At 56.6% G+C, this 20,967-nt stretch overlaps 2 protein-coding genes across 6 annotated transcripts; both read right to left on the bottom strand.

The window, feature by feature from the left end:
- Positions 1 to 265: 265 nt before the first annotated feature.
- FXYD5 (FXYD domain containing ion transport regulator 5) lies at positions 266 to 12,049 on the bottom strand. 4 transcript variants are annotated; one of them, XM_079119711.1, is made up of 10 exons: positions 11,830 to 12,049; positions 11,102 to 11,162; positions 9,483 to 9,563; positions 8,614 to 8,670; positions 6,903 to 7,007; positions 4,480 to 4,554; positions 3,534 to 3,563; positions 3,382 to 3,456; positions 554 to 599; positions 266 to 457 (listed from the first exon to the last, which is right to left on the bottom strand). In XM_079119711.1, the coding sequence occupies exons 2-10, from the start codon at positions 11,160 to 11,162 to the stop codon at positions 421 to 423; spliced, it is 567 nt and encodes a 188-aa protein (XP_078975837.1). In that variant the 5' UTR covers positions 11,830 to 12,049; the 3' UTR covers positions 266 to 420. The 4 variants fall into 4 exon arrangements, with proteins under 4 accessions (XP_078975837.1, XP_078975836.1, XP_078975835.1 ...); XM_079119710.1 differs by having other exon boundaries at positions 6,903 to 7,010; positions 11,771 to 12,043; XM_079119709.1 differs by having other exon boundaries at positions 6,903 to 7,010; positions 11,830 to 12,038.
- Positions 12,050 to 12,254: 205 nt separating this feature from the next.
- Positions 12,255 to 20,784, bottom strand: FXYD7 (FXYD domain containing ion transport regulator 7). 2 transcript variants are annotated; one of them, XM_079119717.1, is made up of 6 exons: positions 20,654 to 20,784; positions 16,596 to 16,625; positions 14,654 to 14,728; positions 14,515 to 14,557; positions 14,360 to 14,400; positions 12,255 to 12,650 (listed from the first exon to the last, which is right to left on the bottom strand). In XM_079119717.1, the coding sequence occupies exons 1-6, from the start codon at positions 20,682 to 20,684 to the stop codon at positions 12,628 to 12,630; spliced, it is 243 nt and encodes an 80-aa protein (XP_078975843.1). In that variant the 5' UTR covers positions 20,685 to 20,784; the 3' UTR covers positions 12,255 to 12,627. The 2 variants fall into 2 exon arrangements, with proteins under 2 accessions (XP_078975843.1, XP_078975844.1); XM_079119718.1 differs by having other exon boundaries at positions 14,524 to 14,557.
- Positions 20,785 to 20,967: the final 183 nt, after the last annotated feature.

Raw genomic sequence — 20,967 nt, 5'->3', positions numbered from 1 at the left:
GGGGGTCGCCAGGGCTGGGGGCCTCCATCTGTGCTGGGGAGCTGGCCCAGGTTACCAGGCTCTGCACGTGAACGGGAGCAGGGGCTCAAATGGCTCGCAGGCAGACTCGCCCGCCCGACTCACTTCCAGAGTCACCCACCAGCCGCACCCCACACGGCCACGCCCCCCACTCACTCCCCGCCCCTGACTTTCCTCTCCAGGGTCCCTACGCCCAGCCCGGCTTCTTACTCCCTCCCGAGCGGTGCAGGCAGGATCGGAGCCGCGGGCTGGACCACGGTGCTTTAATTTTTGTCTGAACAGAGCGGACGACTGAAGGGCCGGCGCCCAGGGAGCCGCAGCCCTGGGGGCAGCAGGGGCGGGGAGGCGGGACTGGGGGCCCTCAGCCCGAGGCGGCTCCGTTGTCCATTCGAGTCCTCCCTCTCAGGCGGGGCTGCTTCCACTGACCACGCTGTAGGCTCTTGAGAGGAGGGAGGAGGCTGGGTGCCAGGCACTGGCCGGGGCTCTGTCTTGCAGTCCCCAGGAAGTTGGTGGCCCCCACTGCTGATGGACTCACCTGCGACGATTCCCGCACAATTGGGACAATTGCCGACACTTGCCACCTGCGAAGGAAAAGGAAATGTGATATTGATTAGTGTGTGCTGGGGACCGGGAACAGGCCAGGTCCCGCCTCTCAGGATGCGCACGGGCAGCTCCATAAATAAGTGACGGAGAGACAGGCATGGGACCAGCCAGTGCAAAGGCCCCCAGGCAGGAGACCCTCCACACACACGGACGGACGGGTCTTTCGGAAATGTAGATCATTTTGAGTGTTACAGATTCATTTACCTACTATGTTCCAGGTACTGATCAGGGCAATGGAAAAGAGGGGGGAACAAGAAAGGGAACAAAAAGTCCCTGACGGCACAGAACTGACATTTCTAGTAGGCGAGACTAGCAAAGAAAAATCACTAGGTCAAATGTGTAAATGGTGCTGTGAAGAAAAATAGAGCCAAGAAGGACTCAGGGAGGCCTAGGCGTCAGGGGCCTCGCTGACGATGTCGTCCCCTCGGAGGAGGTGACATCTGGGCAAAGACTTGAAGGAGGTGAGGGGGGCCAGGTGGATATGTAGATGGTGTTCCAGGCAGAGGAAATAGCCAGTGCAAAGGCCCTGTGGTGGGAGGGCTTGGATGGGCTTGAGGAACAGGAAGGAGGCCAGAGTGAGTGAGGGGGGATCTTGGAAGCCAAGGAGGACTTGAGATAAGCAACCTGCCTGCCTCCCCCATCCCCTCCTCTCTTGCCCCCCCCCCCCCCCCCCATTACTGAACAGGCTCCCCTCCGTCCTGCCTCCAGGACGTTCTGCCTGCTTCTCCCTCTGCCTGGGTTGTTTTGTTTTTCTCATCTTCTCATCATCAGAAACCAGTTCCAGTTCCACCTCCTCAGAGTGCCCCTCCCCTGCCCCTGTCTTGTCCTTGTTTTAGTTGACAGATACCCTTTTTCTCTTTTGTACTCAGCTGGTTCCTGCATTTCCTTGCTTAGTGTCATCTGCCCACCAGCTGTGAGCTCCCCCAGGACCAGGGTCAGGGCTGCCTGTCATGGCCACGCCCCCAACATCATCCAGCACAGGTCGGGCCTAGAGAGGGTGCCCCGAAATATTTGTCATTGGAAAACTATGTGGCCCCAGATAGAACACCCAGGCTCTGCCCTCATAGACCTGGCTCCGGTTCTCCCCTGATTCTTACGTGCTGTGTGACCTTGGACAGACGCCTAACTCTCTGAGCCTTAATATCCCCACTGGGGAGAGAACAGGGCCTGGCACAGAGTCAGGATCTACAAACTCATGGGCGACTGAGGCGACTGCGCTTGACCCGCATACTCTTGGAGGAGGATCCGGCGTGTTCGCCACCTTGGCTATTCTTATTACTGTTCTGCCTCCGCCTTCAGGCAAGAACGATGTGGCTGTACCCATTTTCCTGATGAGAAAGTGGGATGAGAGAGGCCTTTGGCATAGGTCATACGGCTCAGCTGAGAGCTTATAAATGGGGGAAGGGGCTTGTGTTTTATTGCACCCACACAGAATTTCTTTTAAACTTTAAAAAAATATTAGTGTCCCTCCTTATTATCCCGCTTTGCATCCCTTCCTCAGGAGCGCATCCGACGGCCGCATCCAGGGGCCCCTCGCCTCTACCTCAGCACTAGCAGAAACCCGCCAAGAGGAGGGGCGGGGGCGCCGGATCTCTCCGCCTGTTACAGTGAGGCAGTGGTTGGGATCCCTCCCCGGGCCACTGCTCCCACCAGAGTCCCCGGCTGCGTTTGGATATGGTCGGAGAGTGTCCCCCAGAAGGTTCAAGTGTCGGAAGTGAGGTCCTCGGTGCTGAGAGGCTGTGGGGCCTTTAAGAGGTGGGGCCTAGCGAGGGGCGTCACCTTCAGGAGGGGCGTCAGGTTGTAAGAAAGGGATGGGGACTCGGGACGGCCCTCCCACGCTGCTTCTTGTCTCATCCCGGGGTCTCTCCCTTCCTGAATTCGTCCCATGATGGCCGCAGCGGCCCTCACCAGAGGTCAAACCCGTGAGGCCACCTGAGCCTCCAAGACTGTGATCCAAATAAACCCCTTTCTTTATAAGTACCCACACTCAGGTATTTCGTTACAGCAAAGGAAAACAGATGAATAGATCCTCTTTTAAACCTTCTTCCACTAACCCTTGGAGGGTCCATCTGTCACCTGTCGTGACCCCGACTGTCACAGCCACCAATACATCAGCATGGGGAGATTTTACAGAAACAATAAGCTCTTGAAAGAGTCCCTTCTCTGGGAGCTCCAGGCCCCCTATTCTTGTTCCATGGGGCGGGTGTGGTTGCTGTCTAGACGGGTCATCTGGTCCTCATCTGCCTTCTCCCCGCCTAGTCTTGTTCACCCCTTGTTCCCAGCCAGGTCAGTGCACTGGTGTGTTGACTGCTAAAATGGCCCCATTCCCTAACCCTCCCTCTCAATATCCATAGGAGCCTGCGAGCTTCCTCTCTCCCTCTCCCTCTCTCGTTGCCCCTCACACCTTCACCTCCCAGTCTCCTGGCCTCCTGGTCTAATCCATGGTTTTATCGTCACCTCACGGAGGCTAAGAACAGGAGATGAAGACCCGAGGTGCCCTAGGAACGTGGCTCCAGCTCGCAGTCAACGCCTCAGGTGCCCCAGACGCAGCCAGAAGACCGGCCTGCTGAGCCCCGCCCGAGTTTCCCAGGTGGGAGCTGAGCAGGGGTCACCTCCTTACAGCCGCTCCAGGGAGGTTGCGCAGACTCAGAGCTGCCGAGGTGCCTGGTGGGAAGCCCTGGCCCGGGGCCTTCAGTAACCTGACCTTGGGAGCAGCCGGGTCAGAGCCTCCCCAGCCTCCCACCCCAGCCCCCGGCTCACTGGTGAGGATGATGATGCCAGTGATGAACAGCACAGCGGCCACCAGGAGGCCCCGTCTCCGCAGCGTGGTCACATCTACAGAGAGAGAAGTGGAGGTGGAAGATCAGGGGGCCTGGCTTTCCCTCTCCCACGTCTTCCCGCGGCTGACATACCGTAGTAGAAGGGGTTGTCCTCATCCGAATCTGGAAGAGAAGACAGGCACACGTCAGTGTCTGGCAGAGGCTTGTGGAGGAATAAGTCAGTGGCAGAATCCGGGGCAGACACGGGTCTCCCTCAGCCTTTCTGTCCTCACTGGGGCACATGACCTGGCTCCTGTCACCTCTCCTCACTCTCCCGCTGACTGCGGCACTTCAGCCTCACTGGCCTCCAGGCTGTTAAGCCTTCTCACCTCAGGGCCTTTGCACTGGCTGGTCCTTAAATATCCACTTGGCTCCCTCCCCTGCTTCCTTCACTGAGACCATCCATGATTCTTTATATGAAATACCCCTCGGTCATTCCATTAACTCTAAACCGGCTTTATTTTTCTGGATAGCAAAGTAAAACCACCGGCTGTGTATTATTACAATTATTATTTGTTGTCTTCCCCACCCCAGAACTAGTTCCATGAGGCAGGAACTCTGTCTGTCCCACGCCCTGTCCGGTCCCACCTCCCAGGTTGGTGCTCAGTGAACCTGCGCTGAATTAACAGCCAGGTGGGCTGTCTGCTGGGCACATCCCTGCCACATGCAGCCAGCTGAGTGGGCAGGAAGCGGAGGACAAAATTCCCAAGCATCGCGCTTCCTGCTGACTCCCAACGGGCCTCAGACACCTGAGCAAGCTCAGCGGCACCAGAAGAGCCACCCGGCTGAGCCCCACCACCCTTTCTGACGGGCCATTAGAAACTGCAGGAGCGGCTGCCACTTTAAGCAGCTGAGTTTGGTCGAGGTCTGGAGGCACCGGCCTCCATTCCTTTATTCTGACGGCATCCCCGCCCCTGCCCAGGCCCAGAGTCCTCCGCTACCCACACGCCCCAACCCTCTGTGCTGCGCTTACTCCAGGGGCAGGAAACACAGAGGAACCCAGATTGGCCCGTTGCCCGCCTGGTAAGGAGCTGCTGACCTGAGGAGCCGGGGGTCAGGGGGTCTGTCCTGGCGTCTCTGCCTGGGGATGGCCTCCCAGGGAGCTCCGTGGTGCCTTCAGTGGGATGGTCAGAGAGGGTGGCCAGAAGACAGGGAGGGCAGGGGTGGGCGGGACACAGACAGGAGGACTTCAGGGAGGGCTGACGTGAGAGGAGCCCCTCCCCCAATCTCTGCATCGGTGCAGGGCACAGGTGTCCCCCGCCTGTCCATCCGCAGAGACACAGCAATGGCCCCACCTGCTGGTCAAAGCCAGCTGCCCCTACCCGCTGCTGGCCCCTCTCCTCGAGCCTCCCAGACACCAGTCCCCGGTCCAGGAGCTGGCAGGGCGGGGCGGGGGCCAGCACCACATTTCCACCAGCACCTCAGTCCTGAAACCCTGAAGCCCAGGGGGTGCTGATAAGAATTCAGTCCCCCAAAGTAAAGGCCTGAGTCCCCACCCTGGCTCTCGGGAGCACCCACCGCCCGTCCCCTGGACCCTGGGTTGCCTGGGCTCTCTCAGCACCTCGCCCCTTAGATACGACCTGGCGGCAGAGGATCAGGGCGGCTGGGGAGAGCCTGACCCGGGTCGGCATCGCAAGGCAGAGAGCCCCGCCCAGCCCGTCCAGTCCCAGGTGGTAATGGTGCCGCCTCGTAGCCTCGGGTATAACCCGGGACCACGTGACCCCTGCCCAGTTCGTCCCTGAGGCCCTTCATACCCCAGGTAGTGATTCTGAGTGACAGCAAGGGACTGAACTGTGTCTCCCCCGATTCACACTAGAAGTCCCCCCCCCCATCACGGCCCACAGGGTGTGGCGAGGTCGCGCGGTGGACTCGGGGCTGCCACTTCCACCTGCACACACCTGGGAAAGGCCTCCCGGGGACAGGGCAAGGAGGCGGCCATCCGCAACCCCAGGAGAGAGCCCGCACCCCACGTGGGCCCTGCTGACCCTTTGATCTTGGACGTCCAGTCTCCAGAAGCAGGAGAAATAAATTCCTGCTGCTTAAGCCCCCAGCCCATGGTCCCTCGTCATGGCAACGGCAGAAGCCACGTTCCCCACCTGGTGCCCCAGCAGGAGAGAAGCCAGGAGGGAGGAGGGAGAGGCTCAGCGGCAGCTTCTTCCCCTTGACTTGATGACCCCCTGTTCCTGCTAAATTTCTGTCACACATAACAGGACCGCAGACTCACCGGGAGAGCAACACAGCCCAGCAACGGCTCAAGAGTAAATTAAAAGTGTTTCTATCAATTGGGAAACGCAGACGCTGCTGCTGCCTCCCGTGGGGCACTTTGGTGCAAAACGGAAAAGCTCCATTCCCCAAGACACTTTACTGTCATCTGTCGTGAAAGTGTTTTCATAGATTCTGTAGGAATGAGATGTGCCACGGTCATCACTGGAAAGTCAGAATGATTATAAAGATGGACAAGCGGAATGATATGACCCTAGAGGTGGTGCTCTTGTGCAGTGCTCAATCTGTGCAACTGTGCTTGCCTCTCAGCCTGTGACCTAAGCTACAGTGCTAGCCAGTGAGAGCTTCCCCTTGAACAGGGATCATCGCAGAGGCACGGGAGGCTGTTTGTTGCCTTCATCTTATCTCAGACCCTTTTCTCACATCTTCTTGTAACATTAACTTACTTGTCTGGAAGGAGCCACCTCCCTGACTATTGGTCTATGTGGTGCCTGCAGGGCTGACTCCCTTGTCCAGCCCTAGGGTGGGACTCAGACCCGACCAAGCAGAGCAGTCCAGGATTCTATGGGTTCAGATACAGATATGTGACCCCAGCTTGGGCAATGAGAGTCAATTCTGGGCTTTGGACTGGAGTTAATGAGAAAGAAATCCTCTGTAGACACTGAATTATGGGACCATGTTTGCCAACAAGAAGGGAAAAATAGAAGGGAGGCAGCACAGTCAAGAGCGGGAGCAATTCTGTCATAGTGATGTGCTTAAGCCCCTTGATCCAGCTATGCCTGACACTGTTTTCACATCCAGATTTGACAGAACGTATGCAGCTAATAAATCTTTTTGTTTTAATTGGGCGTTCTATATTTTGCAGCTGAAGAGTTCCTTTCCTAATATTGGCAGCATACACACAAAGGCAACGTCTACAGTCCTATTTCCCAGCACCAGCCCAGGGAGGAAGCTGAACAAAGGAGGGTAACCAAGTCCATTGCCTTTGGGAAACGCTGCTTTCTAAAGGCTGCCTCACAGGAGGCTTGCTGCAAATTAGCTTTTATGGAGGTGCTGAGAAGTCTTGCCACCAAGAAACACGTTTAAATTCGACTCAGAGATCCCCAAATGCTTTGACTACACACCCCCCCCAAAAAAATAATGAATTAACAATTCCCCAAAACGTACTTGGGGATCTGCTGACCTAGATGGGGTATCAAACAAGGACTGGAGGCCACTGTTCCCAGCCCCAGACTCTACCTTCCTCGCTGCTCACGAGCGTCCCTGGATCTGTCACCAGAAGCACATCCCTTCCTGTCGGTTGCTGGGTCTCAGTCAGGATTGTGGTCTGGCTTTGTGTTGTTTCTCCTCAGGTCAAAGAACAAAGAGGAGAGGATAAGGACTGAGTGGGCCGGGTGCCATGGCCCACGCTGTAATCCCAGCGATGCGGAGGCTGAGGCAGGAGGATGGCAAGTTTGAGGCCAGCCTCGGCGACTTAGCAAGGCTCTAAGCAGCTTAGCGAGACCCTGTCTTTGAATAAAGTACAAAAAGGACCGGGGTTGTTGCTCAGTAGTTAGGGTTCAGTCGGAAGGAAGGAAGGAAGGAAGGAAGGAAGGAAGGAAGGAAGGAAGGAAGGAAGGAAGGAAGGAAGGAAGGATGGACGGAAGGAAGGAAGGACGGACAGACTGAGTGAACCAGTGACATGCAGATCTATAGGACTGTATCTCCCCCTGCCATCAATTTGGCACGGCTCAAAGATGTCAATATACCGAGTGTCACTGTAGGCTGCCGGCGGTGTGGCCACTTGAGAGAGCAACTTTTAAAACAAATTTACATGTCAGGACCTTTCCCCATACCATTCTGGATGAAAGTCCAGGCTCTGCAGCTAGATCTCCATACCCCGATCCCGTCTGTGGACCTGTCTTATTGCGAGATCTTGGGCAAGTTGCTCTGAATCTCTGTGTCATTATCCACAAGGTGGAGATAATGGCTGTTTCTGTCTCAGGGTTTGTGTGAGGGTCAAAGGCGTTGACACACATAAAGTATTTAGGACTGTGACATTGCGGGTAAGTTCTGTGTCCACTCAAGAGGAAGGGACAAGGCTGCTCACTGTGGCCATGTGTGTTGCAAGCAAGGAGCGCATCAGGAAGGGTGTGTCTATATTCACTGCAGCCCAGCACCCTGTGGAATACTAGACAGCCAAGAAGAAGGAAAGTGTGAGTCTTATGATGTGAGAACACCTTCCAAACATGCTATTGCTTAGAAAAGACAAACCAAGTTGCAGGACATTCACACAATATCCTTTAACTCCCAGAAATACACCAGACAGTGTATTTTCTGCAGGTAATATTCATGTGATATCATAGGATCAGGAAGTCACCCCTAACAATAACTGTGGGGCATCCCAGAGACAGAAAGAGAACAAGGATGGGCTGTGGCAGGGTGGCAAAGGGATTGAGTCTTGCATAAAATACTTCTATTCTTTCCAAGGATAATGTGTTTGTGTACTACTGTGTCAATAATCATGAACCGAAAAAATTCAGGGGCACTCTGAATTATATTAAACTCCAAGAAAAAATAGTATTTGAAAAAAAAGTTTTAAAGGAAAAAATAAAGAGATAAATAGAAAAAATCAATAGGGTTTGGCACACAGGAAGTTTCTGCGGGGACTTTGTAAAGGTCTGTTCTTTGATCTACCTGGGAAGTGACGCAGGAGTTTGGTCTAGGGTGGGTTGCTGAGTCTTACGTTGGTGGCTGGGGTACTTTTCTTGGTACACGTAAGGCTTCGCAATTCCAAAAAGTTCCCTTTGTATTGTTTTTAAAAAGTGGGTGGACAGGAGGCTGAGGCAGGAGGATGGTAAGGTCAAAGCCAGCCTCAGCAACCTAGTGAGGATGTCTCAGAAAAAAAAAAAAATGAAGCGGGGCTGGAACTGTGACCCTGGGGTTAAGCACCCGGGGTTCCATGACTCACCATCAGTGGGCAGGGTCCGGGTCTCAGGGGTGGATTGGACTTCTGGGTGGACTGTATCTGGAGTCAGGAAAAAGGGAGTCAGGGCAAGAAGAGGAGAGAGGGAAGCGGAGAAGGTCCAAGACCGAGACCCGCGGGATTCCCGGAGCAACTTCGTTCTGATGTAACGAAATGACCGCAGTCTCTGCCATTCATTTGTCAAGTGCCGGGGTCTCCCTGCCTGGGTACCTGCCTCCTACACCAACCACACTCGCAGTTCCTTCTGGGGACATGGCTGCCAGTTAGCTTTATTGGGACCTGAAGAAGTCCTGTCTAAAGCAACGTGTTCGACTCAGTTTTCCAAATATCTCGACCACAGACCAGCACCCAGCTGCCTTGATTAGAACCCCCTGGAACTTCCTTTGGGGATCCCTCCCTCCCTGATGTCTGGACCACTTTTTTCAGGGGCAGAGGTTGACCAGGGGACCCAGGTCCACCCATCTGCTTTCTATGCTCACGGCCATAATGATCAGCTCAGTTGGACACATGACTTGAGTCTGACCAATGACACTCAGGTGTGGGACATCTGATAGATTGAGGAGGTGGAAACTCTCTTGCCTTTGGATTCTTAGTAGGCCTGCAGGGGCCATGTGGGCCCCATGAAAGGATAAGCTGACCGAGAATGAAGCCAACACAGAGAAAACAGAACCAAGAGATAAGTTCTTGATGGCAACATTTGAGCACCTAGATCAAGCCATGCCTGAAGGTTTTTAGGCATGGCTTAGTTTTTTTAGTTACACGAACCCACAAATTCCTATTCTAAGTTGTTGATTCTTGTTGCTGGTGTTATTGGCACTAATGAGATGTTGACAGTCCTGTCCCTCTTTCCTTACCTGGGACTTGTGTCAGGACATGAGTGCCCAAAGTAGTTGGATCCACTGTAGAAATGGACGTGGCCTCCTCCAGCGTCTGTCCTGGGGAACCAAGGAAAAGCCAGGAGGGAGTCTCTGGTCCCCCTTCTCCTGTCTCCACTTCCACCCTGACCAAGCTTCCCAGACCTGGGGCAACTGCAGAGGCCCTGTGTCTGGGAGGACCATTCAGCTCTGGCTACGGGACGTTTCCGGGCTGTGCTAATGTCCCAGGACCCTTCCTCCAGCCGCCTCTTCACCCATCCTTGTGGGGTGCTCTAGTGAGCCGGGGGCTGGGGTCAGCTGGGGCCCTACTTTCAATACTCCCAACAACCTCCTCCCCGTTTGACTTAGAACACATGACACCTCAGTCGTCTTGTCTGCAGAGTGGGGATGACAGGGCTGGAGGTGGGGCGGAAGGAGAGGAGGGGAGGGGAGGGAGAGGAGGGGAAGGGTCCTCCCTCCGCCGGCCCGGAGTTGCCTGCACATGTCCACTGCCCTTGCCCACACCAGCCTCTGTCCCCTCCCGGGTGACCTCTGTTGTACAGTATCCCCCCTCCTGTGACCCAGATGTCACAGGGACTTCTCCCTGGCTCCTGCTCCCCATCTGTTCCCACCTCCCCGCTCAGAGCCCAGCCCCAGCTGCACCTCACTCTGGGTAAAGGCCAAAGCCCTACCTGCCCGTCCTTCTCCCCTCCCTCTGGCCCCCAGACTCCCGATCTTCTTCTAGCAGTCTGCCTGTTGCTCACCCCAACCTGGCCCCTGGGTCTTCCTGCTTTTTCTCAAACGCCTCAGACAACTCTGGCCTCCAGATCCCTGCCCAGCTCACTCCCATAGAATTTACTCATTAGTGGCTCAGTGTCTGTCTTTGCCCCAGAGGAACGTAATGTCCTGTGGCACTACCTGGCACATAGTAAGTGCTCAACAAACAGCTGTCCTGTGGTCAAGAGAATACATGAGCATCCAAGGGAAGTGGGGGCCCTTTGGTGAAGCCAACGATCTGGATTCTGGCAGAGGCAGGGATGTTGCAACCCCAGCTCCTCCACCCACTAGACTCTGGCACAAGGCTCCTCTGCCCACTGATCCTCAGTTTCCTCATCCATAAAAGGGGCACAACAACAGGTAGAAAGAGAGTAGAGGTAAAGCCTCCATCCACCCAGGCACACAGCACCTGCCACACAGGATGTGCCCACCACGGTCACTGCCCTGGGAAGAACTTCTTGGGCAAGGCTGCGCGTCCTCCTCTTTGGACTGGCCCCAGCTCCACCCGTTGCCTAACAGCTCACTGTGAGGGGACCCAGGGATCTGCTTTTTGGGAGCTCAGGTTTTCTGGAACAGAAAACCGACACCCAGCCAAATCAAACTCTCCAAGTTCTTCTTGGAGGTGAAGTTGTGGATGCTCAGCAGGACAGGCTCCAGCCAGACTCTCTGGAAGCAACCGCCCAGGTCTGAGGTGCCCAGAGAAGGTGTAGCCCCAGGTGCCCAGGGAGCCCCACTGTCTGATGCCTGCTCAGTGGAGGGGCCGAGGGAGATGACAGGACAGCAGCCACATGCACGGGCCACCCGCCCAGCAGCACGCTGAGGGCTCCGGGGCAGGCTCTTACCTCTGCTGGGGAGGATGAGGCCAAGAATGGTAAGGAGGCGCAGGCGACCCGAGGGCGACATCTGCGGGGTAAGTGGGAACTGGGGTCAGAGACGGGCGGGCAGCCCCTTCTCCCCCAGGAGCAGGGCCTCTGGCTTCCAGGACCCCTGCCAGGGCTGTCAGCTGCCACCGGAGTAGTGGGAGGATCTTGGAGGTGAGAGTCCCAAGCGACACCCTCCCAAGCAAACACAAACACAAGGCACAGGCCACCCTGGCGTCCCAGCAACACGAAGGGCACAGGGGCACCCCGAGGCGGAGAAGCCTCCATGCGCCTCCGCGCGGGGCAGCGCTCCGGGTGGCGAAGGCTCACGGTGCCCTGGGGCCTGGGGCGGTGGATGGGGTCCCCGCCCCACTCTCGGAGGCCCAGAGCCCTCAAGGAGTGGAAAGAGGAAGAGTGAGTAATGCCTCCTGATCGCAGGGGAAAAAATGAGTTGTGTCAGGGCTGCGAGGCGGGCACCGCGCGCCCCGGGTGCTGGGAGGGTCTGAGAGGGACTGGTCTGCGGCGATGGCGCGAGCCGGGGACACTGAGGCAGGAGCGGAGAATGGAGCGACCCGTCTAGCCCCAGGGGAGGTGAGAGGCCGGGGCATGAATGGGAGGCGGGAGGCCCAGCCAGGCCGGTCTGCTACCCACCTGAGCCCGGCCCTGGGCAGAGGGGCAGCGGCTGGAGGTGGATTGGAGGAGGGACTTACGTCAGCGCCGGGGGTCCGGAGCCCGCAGCTGGAGGAGAGGGGACCGCGGCGGGAGCGGTGTCCGGGCGGAGGGTGTGGCCAGGGGAGCGCGGGCGGGCGGGGACCAAGACGGCCCAGTCATTTCCTCTTGGGTTTCCTGACTTCAGAGCCGGGTGGAGGCAGGAGGGGGAGGCTCAGGGCGACGTGGGGCTGGTGGGAGGCCGGGCAGGGGTCTCCACCCACCAGCACGGCGCGGCGCAGGGACGGCTGCGGGACGGGCTTGCAGGGCGGTGGGTGGGGCTCCTCGCAGAGGCCGGAGGACGAGGAAGGGCCCGAGGTGTGCGGGGAGGCGTGAGGACCGGGAGGAGGCAGCCGGCCCACGCCAGCCCGCGGGGGCCCTCGACCCGCCACCTCGCGAGCCCACAGACGAGAACAGGCAAACGGAACAGGGAAAACACCAAATGCACATTTATTAAGCTCAAGACGTGGACACCCGGGCGCCGGGGGCGGATCTTCGGGGAGGAGACGAGGGGGTGCAGGGGGCGGCACACGGGGATCTGGGGGCGCCGGGCGTGGACTCCCAGGAGCAGGAGGCCCGAGTCCCTGGGTCTGGGATGCAGACGGGCTCTTTGGGGGATCGTCGTTGCCAAGGCCTGGGGAGGGACAGCGGGGTGCAGCGGCTCCAGCCTTGGGGTGGGTGGGGCGGCTCATTCGGGGGAGCGCTCCCCGGCGCAAGGCTGGGGTCCCCACCGCCTTCACCCGGTCCTCAGGCTCCCGCGTTCAGGCAGGGACAGCTGTGGAGGTTCCCGGGCGCTGTTCTTACACGCCGCCACCGCCAGGGGCTGCGGAAAGAGGAGGGGCGCGTTAGCAGGGACCTGGGGGGTCCCCGCGGGTGTAGGCGGGGAGTAGCCCCTGCGCGCAGCCACAGCCCGTGGGCCCCGGGTCCACAGCGACCGTGGAAGTCAGAGCCCCCAGGGATTTCACCCCGGAGCGAGCGCTGCGGAGCTTTCGTGTCCCCCAGCCCCTCCCCGCCCCGCTCCCCCCACACCCTAACACCTGATCCCTATGGGGACACCTCAGGGGCTGCCAAAGAGAGCCCACGCAGTTGCGATGGCGCCCGGAAAGGGAACCTGGGCTCCAGGGCGCGTCCCCTGCCAGCGAGGAAGACCCCCCTCTACAGCCCAGCCTCCTACACCCTCCTCCCGCGCTTGAGCCCCGCGTCCCCAGCGCTTGGACACCACAGACTCTCCAAGTTCTCTCCCACTCCAGGCCATGCTTCAGCGGGAAGGGTCAGAATCCTGCAGGGGTTCTTAGATGGCTCCCCAGGTGCCAGGGCCAGCACGCCGCACCCAGAGCGCAGCGGTGCCCTTCTTACAGATCGTCAACAGAGCAGGAAACCACATAAAAGTCCACACCCAACTCCCCCAAAACGGCGCTCCCAAGCTCCTCCCCATTTTCAGTTCTAAGAATTTTATAAGAGGCAGAGAGATTCCCAGCTGATTTTTTTTTTTAAACAGTCCCTGGAAAGGATGCAGTTCCCCTCAAAACAGGTCGAGATATTTTTACATAATTAAAATTAACACCCCCCAAGGGGCCACATGCCTCCATCTGCGTTTTTTCTCCCGCTGCATCCTCACCCCCCATCTTCCCTGACGCCTTCCGTCCACCCCCTCCACACCCCCTTCAGCCTCCAGCCTCCTTCACTTCTTCCCAACACCTCCATCCCCCTCTTCTTCTATCCCTTCCTATCCTCCTCCTTCCTGACCCCCACACCCTCCTATGCCTCCGTCTTGTTTCTTACAATGAATTTTAAAATATTTAAACATTTAAATATTTTATCCCCTCCCTCACCCGGGATTGAGCCAGGGGAGCTAACCACTGAGACACATCCCCTGCCCTTTTTAATATTTTATTTAGAGAGAGGGTCTCACTGAGTTGTTTAGGGCCTTGCTAAGTTGCTAAGGCTGACTTTGAACTGCTGATTCTCCTGCCTCAGCCTCCCGAGCTGCTGGGATTACAGGCGTTTGCCAGCAGGCTGCCACCTTTTTGTTCTTTTGATACAATTATTCAGAAACACACCCTCTCTCCCTCTCTCCCTCCTTCTCTTTCCTTCCCTTCTCTCTTCTCCTGAGTCATTTCATCCTAGGTCGCCCAGCTGAACAATATAGTTTGGAACACACGCTCCTCTCTTTCTTTCCCTGCGCCCTCAACTTCCCTCATTCCTACTGGCCTGAAATCCTTCTCCCATATGGGGCCCCTCTCTCTGCGGGGTGTGGCTTTCTTCCTTGGGAAATGAGCTCCTCCTTGCTTTGGGGGGCTTATGCATTTGTTTCTGGGAGTTTTGTGGACTCTTTAGGACCTTTGGGGTCCTACGGTCCCTGGGGGCTTAGCATCTTCCATCTGGGAGACTCGGCCTCCTGTGGAATAGTCCTCCCGGGTGCAGCCACCAGGACCCCACTCCCTGCTCCATGCACCGCAGGGGGACTTGCAAGGACATCACTTTCCGCTGCCACTCAACAACCTCCCAGAACCGCGATGGTTGTCGCCTCACCTGAGGAGGGAAGCTCCGACTTGCAGGATTTGCATGTTGGGCTGTGGAGGCAAAGAGGAGAGAGGGGTCGTGAGGAGGCGGCAGCCCCAGGCCCTTCCGCTGGGAGAGCACCGGGCCCCGGCCACGCCCACCCCGCCCGCCCCCAGCCGCCAGACCTCTCAGACCTGGAGTCCGCCTTCCTGCACTTGACCTTCTTGCCTGTTGGGAGAGAGCAACACAGACAGGACAGAGGACAGAGGGCGGGGACGGGAGCCAGCCCGGGACAGCAGGCAGCCCAGGGAGGACCAGACTTACTGAGGATAATGATGATGCCCAGCACGAACATTATGGTGGCCAGAGTCATTCCCACGGTCTGCACTGTGGCGTAGTCTAGGGAGACGACGGGGACATCAGGGCGGGCCAGCACCTCAGCACCCCACCTCAGGTCTGGCTCAGGCTGCCCAGCCAGGGCCCGGAACCCAGGGATGCTGCAGGCCACGTGGATGTTCCTCCAGGAAGTTCAGGGGAGGATTGGGAGCATGGGCTTGGGCAGCTCCCCTGGGCCTCTCTACCCCCACCTCCCCTCCCCTCCCCTCCTTTCCTCTGCTCTCCTCTCCTCCCCTCCTCTCCCCTCCTCTCCTCCCCTCCCTTCCTCTCCTCTCCTCTGCTCTCTCTCCTCTCCTGCCCTCCCCTCTGCAGTGAATACACACACACACACACACACACACACACACACACACGCCCATCCAGGTGGCCCACCTGGGCTATGATCTTACTGCACTACCCTGCCCCCACCCACAGGCACTGGGACCCTGTTAACAGCTGAGTCAGATCACAGATTGCCTCAGCTCAGAGCCCTCCCTGGCCTCCGGTGCTCTCCAGGTAAAAGCCAAGGTCCTCACCACAGCCCCGAGGTCCCTGTGTGATCTTGATCTTCTTCCTACTCAAGGCTCACCCCCACTCCCGCTCCAGCTCTCCCCAGGGGTCCTTCAACCCTGCCAGGCTGGCTTCCCAGTAGTTCCTGGAGAATAGCCAGTTGGTCCTGCCTCAGGGCCTTTGCACCTGCTCCCACTGCCTGAAAAACCCTCCTCCCAAATATCCACATGGCTTCCTCCCTTCTGAGCTTCCTTCAAATGTCAGTGAAACCTCTGGCTGTCCTAGTTAGAATTTTCCCAAACTCTCCTCAATACTTGCCAGCAAACGAAGGAAGTCTTATTTCCCTTTGTAAGAAACATTCCTATTTTATATTCTCTTCTAAAGAATAACTTCAATTTTTCCTGAGTATCTGTCCCTCTCGTGGAAGGTAAGGTCAAGGAGGGCAGGAAATCTGGTCTGTATTGCTCACTGCAGTTCTCCAAGTGTCTGGAACGCTGCTGGCACAGAGCGTGTGCCCAGCAAATATTTGCTGAAATGGGAATTTGTGGGGTGCCTGGTCTATACCAGCAGTGAGCCAGGCCTCTGTCCTCCAGCAGGGGACTTTTGTATTGTGATTAAGCACTCCTCAATGAACCAACCAAACAAAAAAATATATAAAGTAAAAATCCAAGTCATGGCTGGGTGTGGTGTGGCTCCTTCTGCCTGCAGTCAGAGAAGGTGTCTCTGGGAGCAGTCAATATTTGACCTGAGGTCAGAAAAAGGGAAAGGGGCATGGCCAGCTATGTGGAGAGCAAGGGGAGAAATCCTCCTGGCAGAGGCACCAGCCAGTGCAAAGGCCCTGAGGTGAGAAGGAAATTGACATATTGGAGGAACAGCAAAAATGGGGGGGAGAGGAGGGTGTTCAGAGAGGACACTGGAGCCAGGTCGCCCAGACCTGGGGGTAACTTCTTTGTGCTTCAGTGCCCTCCGGGTGATCGTTCAGGTAAATCCACAGCCCACACAGGTGGGAATGATGACATCTCTTGTTGACCAAAGGGCTCAGGGAGGCAAAGTCACTTGCCTAAGGCCACACAGCAGGGAGAGGAGATTCAGGTCCAAGTGATCTGGACTTAGACGTTACTTTTAAGAGTTCCCTGCCTGCTTCTCTGATCACTTCAAGGCGCTAGCCCAGAGTCCTGCTGAAGCCTGAAGGAGACTCAGATCCACCCTAGTCTGGTTCTGCCCTCCATAAACCCAGCTGATGTGAACTGTACCCACATGGTCACATGTTTGGTGGCTCATGAACCATAGAGCCATAGGCGAAGCCAACTGGCTTGTGGGAATATGCAGCCACCCTTCCATCCAGCCCTAGGGTACCCCCATTGCAAAATCCAACACTCACCGTAATAAAATGGGTCAGGTTCCTCAGGAACTGTGGGAAGGAAGAGGAGGGAAATATTTCAACACTGGTTCCTTAACATTTTTAAGGACCTAGATGGGGCCACTGGCCTAATGGTTTCTGAGTGGAAATCAGACAAAAATGTCCCTTACTCTGGATCATGTAGCTCCATGGCAGGACACAGGCCTGAAGAAGGGAGCATAGGATGGATTCCATCCCTACTCTTTCCATCATTTGGTACCATCCCTTGTGCAGTGTATGATCTACCCAACTGTTCACGGCAGTCTCTGTCCTAGATCCCCATGGAGGGCTGATGCAAGCTATGGGCTCACTCCCAGAAAAATACACACACTCCCACTTAAATGTGATGCCAAGTGTTAACAATTCCACTGGGGGCCCACTGGATGTATCCGCTTCCCCTGTACAATCCCTAAAACTTCCCAGGTATCTGTGCGCTCCCAAGGGCAGGTGCTGCAGCCACTCCTGACACCGAATCCAGCACAGGGCTGCTCTGCCGTTCTGATCCTGTGTTACTTATTTTTAAGACACCCGTGAGTTTATGATTCAAAATTGGCTTTGTGATGGTGTTCCCAAGATGCGTGCATGTGTGGGTGTGTGGCTCTCCACCACGTGAAGCATGTGCCTCTGTTAGGAGACTCGCCCTGACTTCAGAGTCGACAGCTTGGGGGCCTGTGAATCTGCCCTTTCCCTCCTCCATCTCCCTGGCCCAGACCCTATTCCCCTGGACAGCTCAGAACATCTTCCCACTCCAAAAGTCCATCTCGATGGCCCCTTATGTCTGATGGTTTTGGAGTAGGGATTCTGCAGAGGGCGTTCCAGAGGGGGGCCAGAGGGATGTCAGGTAATGTCATTAGTGTTCTCCTCCCGCCTCCCAAGGATCAGGGAAGGGTGTCTCCCTCGAGGTTGGTTGGAGCTGTGGGATTGATTCCGGCCCATGAACTGTGAAGGGAAGTGTCACTGTGAGGCTGGAACATTTAAGTGCCAGGGCAAGAGCTCTGTTTTGCCTGTGGCCTGGTGACCAGAAGGTTCAACATAGTAGCTGCTCTCGTTTTCTTTGGTGAGTAGAGAATGCCCCCCACCCCAGTCAATCTGTGATGGACATCTAGCATAAGGGAGAAATAAGCCCTGGCGATCATCATCCACTGAGCTTTTTGGTACCGCTTGTTATCAAAGCAAGCTGTTGCCTAAACTGACTGATACAAGTGACTCAGAGGCAAGACCCCGACAGTATGTAAGATTGCCCTTCTCAGGTCTCTTCTAGTCTCCAAGGAGGAAATCTTATGTTGGTGCTGATGTGTCTTTAATGCCTAGCAAACCTTGTTAATCTACTCTTGTTACCCAAGAGAAAACAAGCCCTGTGCTCAGAGTCTTTGGCAGACAATAATAATACCTAGGTAGAATTTTGTGACATTATCAGCTTTTCTCCTTTATTTATTTATCTAGTCAGAAATGGATAGCACTGACTCCATGCCAGAACCACTTCTAAGCACTTTACGGATGTTAACACATTTCACATTTGATCTTGGCAGGAACTCTCTGATATAGGTGCTATCTTCATCTCCACTTCACAAAAAGGAGACACTGGACCCAGAAAAGTGAAATCACTTGTTTTAGATTGTTTTGATGTTTACCATCAATTTAAAGCAAAAAAAAACAAAAACAAAAACACACACTCATTTTCCATTTGTGGTGGTGATATAAAATAATGTTAATTTAAATATTTTAAAAAGTGAATCCTTCAAAGGAAAAAATATTAAATAGCAGTATGGAGAACATTTGAACAGGGCAAAAATCTTGAAGGTGATCCTTAAAAGTGTCCCCATGAGGTCACAGTGTTGCAGTCACCTGTGCTCTGTCTTTGCTCCTGGACCAGAGTGAGTAAATTTGTTAGGCTCTCAGAGAAGTTTTTGGGGTGCACGCATGCGTGCATCAAGGGAGGAATGAAGGCATGCGAGCCCTCCTGGGCTGCAGGAGGCTGCGTCGAAGGCGGGACCACTGGACTATCTTGCTTTTGTCTCCCGATTTTCCAAACACCCTCCTCCAAAGTGCTCAGGGGCCCCTCGGGGAAGCATCTGTCCCCAAATCCTCTTTGCCTGGCACCTGAGGGCGCAGTGCTCCACGCGGAAGATCTTCTGCTGGATCCTGCTGGCCCAGCAATCTGGTTCCCCAGGGTGTGGCTGGGCAAAGGGTGGAGCCAGGAGACAGAGAAGGAATGTGCACTACTCCTGGCCAGTTGCCAAGGAGAGATCGGGAAGGAGGTGGTTGCTATGGCAACGGGGGCATCTTGAGAGGTGATGGGTCCTGGTACCCCAGGCTGGCTGGGGTCCTGTGTGAAGCTGGGAGCTTGAGCCAAATTTTAACTCCCTCTCCTCCTTTTGCACCTCCCTTCTTGTCCCTGCAGGGCTGGCTTCTGGCCAAGCTGAGGGTCCCTCTGGGTGGTGCTCACACATCCCCCTTTTCTGTTGCCCCCAATTCTCCTTCCTTTTCTCTGGCAGGGTGGAAAGAGACTCTTCTCCCTCCCCTTTTCTCCCCAGCAATTCATTAATTCATTTCCTGAAGCAGTTTGCAATACACAACGTGCTTTTTCCTCCCCAGGGAATTCCCAAGACCTGTGGTCCCCTCTCATGCTGTGATTGGGAGAAGCTGTGGGGGGAGGGGGAGGACTGAGGCGTCTGCCCTCCCACCTCTGCCCGTCTGTTGCCATCGATCCTGCTAACCACCACCTCTGCAAAAAGAAGCCCTGGGCTCCCGCCAGACTTGCTGGCTCTGCCCCGCCCCCTCTCCCTAGGGTGGCTTCCAGCCTCTGCAGCCCCCCCAACCCCCGCCCTGCTTCAGATTCTGCAGATACGGCTCAGTGCAGCAGCCCCTGCCTGCTGGGAAAGGGGGAAGGGAAGGAGAGAACCGAGTGGAATCGGGGTTCCCTTCACCGCCAGGGGCACCTCAGCCTCCGCCCTGCCCTCCTACTGGAAGCACTTGCCCTGTCCCCTCCCCCGCTGAAGCATCCCATTCCTGGCTCCTCTGCAGCCCGAGGCTCAGCAGGGGGGCGTGCTGGGGGCAACAGTGGGAAGGAGTGTTTAAGTGGGAGCATATCTGGGTTAACGGGTATGCAATGTAACCGTGCCGCTGCATGGGGTGGGAGGGTCAGCGATGTGCACCGCGGAGTCTGGAAGCCGCAAGTAGGTGTGGGCTGGAAGGAGGGCCCCTCACCCTATCCCACCCTCAGGGGTTCACTGCAGTGGTTGCAGCCCCACCCCGTGCTGCCCCCTTCCTCTTCCCCCGCCTGTGGCTTGGTGTCTCTCTCCCCTTCCCTCTCCATGGTTGTCTCCATCCCTCTCTCTGAGTCTGTCTGATTTTCTCTCCCTCTCTGCATCTCCGGGTGCAGCTCTTTACCTCTCCCCTCCCCTATCTCCCAGTCTCTCGGCGTCTCCTGTCTATCTGTCTGGGTCTCCCTGGGTCTCTGACTCTGTACCTCCTGTCTCTCCTCTATCTTTTTTAGGTTCTTCTAGTCAATTCCTGATCAATTTCTGCTCCCACCCTTCTCTTTTTTCAGCTGTCCCTTCTTCCCTCTGAACCTGCCTGTCAGGAATTTCAGGAAACACTTGTGGTAGGAGACAGAGCTGGAAAGACAAGGGCTGTAGACGCTTCCTCCCTGCCCACCAGGGTCCTAAAATCTTCCAGAACCCCTCTGGCCGCAGACCTGCCGGCTCCCACCCTCAAAACCCATCTCTGCCCGTCTGCTACCACCACTGAGCTGGACCAGCCACCCGGTTGCCATAGCAACCGGTCCGAGCATCCTTTCTCCGGGGACTGCCACTCTCTAATCGTAGGTCCCGCACAGGGATCACATCGCAGAGGAGCAGGTGTCCGAGGCACCGCAAGGGGCGTCAAGGGGTGCGCTACAGGGGCCTCTGCCCAGGGAAGGGGCGGATATCCCCTCCTCACTTCTTCCCCTTTCCAGTGCTGGAATCTCCCCACACCCTCTCTCCTAAGCTCTCAGATCCCGGAGCCTCCCCGGCGCCCACTCCCCAGGCGACGCTCACCGTTTGTGGGGGTCTGGGTTGGGGTCGCCATGCTGAGCCAGAGCAGGGGGCTGCTGGATGCTGAGGCAGCGAAGGCACGGCTGCAGCAGCTGGAAGCAGGACAGACTGATGTGGGGGGGAGATGGGGGGAGCCCTGGTGTGGGGGGGCCTGTAGCCAATGGGGGCCCGGGGAGCCCGCCCCCGTCCAGGCCACCCCCGCCCCCGCCCCCGCCCACTGCTGTCGTCCCCGCCCCTTCCCCAAGGGTGGGGGCGCCCCCTGCCGGGACCAAGGGGGCTCCCAGGCGTTCGCGCAGAGGGACTGACAGATCAACAAA

The sequence above is a fragment of the Sciurus vulgaris genome (assembly GCF_902686455.1).
Source record: "Sciurus vulgaris genome assembly, chromosome: 17".
In the NCBI taxonomy this organism is placed as follows: domain Eukaryota; kingdom Metazoa; phylum Chordata; class Mammalia; order Rodentia; family Sciuridae; genus Sciurus; species Sciurus vulgaris.
This window is presented reverse-complemented; position numbering and strand designations above follow the sequence as displayed.

Excerpts from the sequence above, each read along its gene's own strand:
- FXYD5 (XM_079119710.1), bottom strand. The coding sequence starts at position 11,162 with ATGTCGCCCTCGGGTCGCCTGCGCCTCCTTACCATTCTTGGCCTCATC. Across the intron at positions 7,011-8,613 it reads CCGGACCCTGCCCACTGATG|GAGAAACAACACAAAGCCAG; the intron begins GTGAGTCATGGA and ends CTTTGACCTGAG. Across the intron at positions 4,555-6,902 it reads GCTCGTGAGCAGCGAGGAAG|GCACCACGGAGCTCCCTGGG; the intron begins GTAGAGTCTGGG and ends ATCCCACTGAAG.
- FXYD7 (XM_079119717.1), bottom strand. The coding sequence starts at position 20,684 with ATGGCGACCCCAACCCAGACCCCCACAAACG. Across the intron at positions 16,626-20,653 it reads AACCCAGACCCCCACAAACG|TTCCTGAGGAACCTGACCCA; the intron begins GTGAGCGTCGCC and ends TCCTTCCCACAG. Across the intron at positions 14,401-14,514 it reads GCGGACTCCAGGTCTGAGAG|CCCAACATGCAAATCCTGCA; the intron begins GTCTGGCGGCTG and ends TTGCCTCCACAG.